Source organism: Aplysia californica, unplaced genomic scaffold (assembly GCF_000002075.1).
Source record: "Aplysia californica isolate F4 #8 unplaced genomic scaffold, AplCal3.0 scaffold00623, whole genome shotgun sequence".
Classification (NCBI taxonomy): domain Eukaryota; kingdom Metazoa; phylum Mollusca; class Gastropoda; order Aplysiida; family Aplysiidae; genus Aplysia; species Aplysia californica.
The window spans coordinates 171445-173037 of NW_004797893.1; the positions used below are offsets into that span (position 1 = coordinate 171445).

Here is a 1593-nt window from a genome sequence, read left to right on the forward strand (position 1 = left end):
CGTCAAAACAAGAACAGCTTCAGCCCAGAAATAAAGCAGCAATCAAGAAGCAAGGAAGCGCAATAAAAAAAAAGACTTTTACTTAACTGTAGTCTAGCTAAAACAAAACAAAAAACATCAACAAACAAATAAACAAAACCCCAAATGAAAGTACCTAACAGTTACTACTAAAAGATTAGCATTTAAACACGATAGAGTGCATGCCTCTGTTGGAAAGTAAGTCTCACGCGCTTTGCAATTAATTTACGCAATTTTTTTTCACCATTTGGCAACTCACCAACCTCCACCCCCTTCCCATCCCAAATCAGGTACTCTATGGTAGTACTTCCACTACCGACTAACACGGAAGGAGCCATTCCCCGGCTATGGGAAATCAAGTACAAACTGGAGCGATTCAAGAGCTCTCCTGAGGCGGCGATTGTTAATGGCGCTCGTTGGCTGACGTGCTGTCTACTTCCGGTTTCCCTCTTCCAGCGACTTTGGCGCAAGGTTGGTCAGTCAGGATGGATCAATAGCTTGATTCCCTAGCTCAGATAAAGGATGGCGCTCGTATCGAGGTCTAACGTTTACGAAAAGGTTGTTTGGGGACGTCTGAAGTTAATGTCCATCTGAAATAGGACAGCTCTCAAATGAGTAATTTTAGAACAACCCCTTTCTTTAATAATAATAATAAATGACATTTATATAGCGCTCAACCCCGAATAAAGTACACAGGCTCAGGGCACTTTACAATACAGCACAACATATAACAGTAACATAAAACGTTGTGTTCTAACTAAAGAAAAATAGTCCAAATTCATCTTATTAATTTAAAAACAGAAACGACTTCAGCTGACTTTTGAAAGAATCAAAAGATGTGATCTCTCTCAAAGTACTTGGAAAAGCATTCCAGATCTTGGGGGATTGGTATTCAAATGCCCTTTCACCCATTGTTTTAAGTTTCATAGATGGCAAAATAAATTTCTTTTTGTCAGCTGATGACCTTAAACTGCGAGTTGGAATGTACAGTCTTAACAGATTTGATAAATATGATGGTGCATTATCATTGAAACATTTGTGACATAGGGTAGCCAACTTGTAAGCAATCCTTTTCTCAACAGGAAGCCAATGCAAAGTTTGTAAAAGAGGTTTAGCAGAGTCTCGCTTTCTTTTCCGTAAAACTAAACGTGCAGCATTGTTTCGGCGAGTCTGAAGTCGTTTAACTTTCTCCAGTGATATTCCTGATAACAAGGAGTTACAATAATCGAGTTTTGATAAAATTAAGCTAGTTACTAGTAAAGCAGTATACTTAGAATTGATCAGATGACGTATTTTTACTAATTTTTCTTATTTTTAAATACATGCAGCTGATCAGATGATTTACCTTAGCCGACATTGACAAACTGGAATCAAAATAGATGCCGAGATTTTTAACTTTTCTTGAAAATACAATTTTGCATCACCAATTGTAATGTGATCGTGGTCAACCTCTTTAACAGACTTTGCATTGCCAGCCAGAATTACTTCTGTTTTACTATCATTCACCATCAATTTATTTTTGTTCATCCAGTTTTTCACTAAGGCAATACAATTTTTAGCAAGATGGACAAGTTC

The 1593-nt window shown here is 37.4% G+C and overlaps 1 protein-coding gene across 1 annotated transcript in view; it reads left to right on the forward strand.

Moving 5' to 3' along the window:
• LOC101863055 overlaps nt 1–1593 on the forward strand; it is a gene marked incomplete in the record, with an annotated part of 75885 nt that overhangs the window by 65567 nt on the left and 8725 nt on the right. The window contains 1 exon segment of the mRNA XM_013087691.2: nt 309–489. Coding sequence (XP_012943145.1) covers nt 309–489 — 181 coding nt within the window.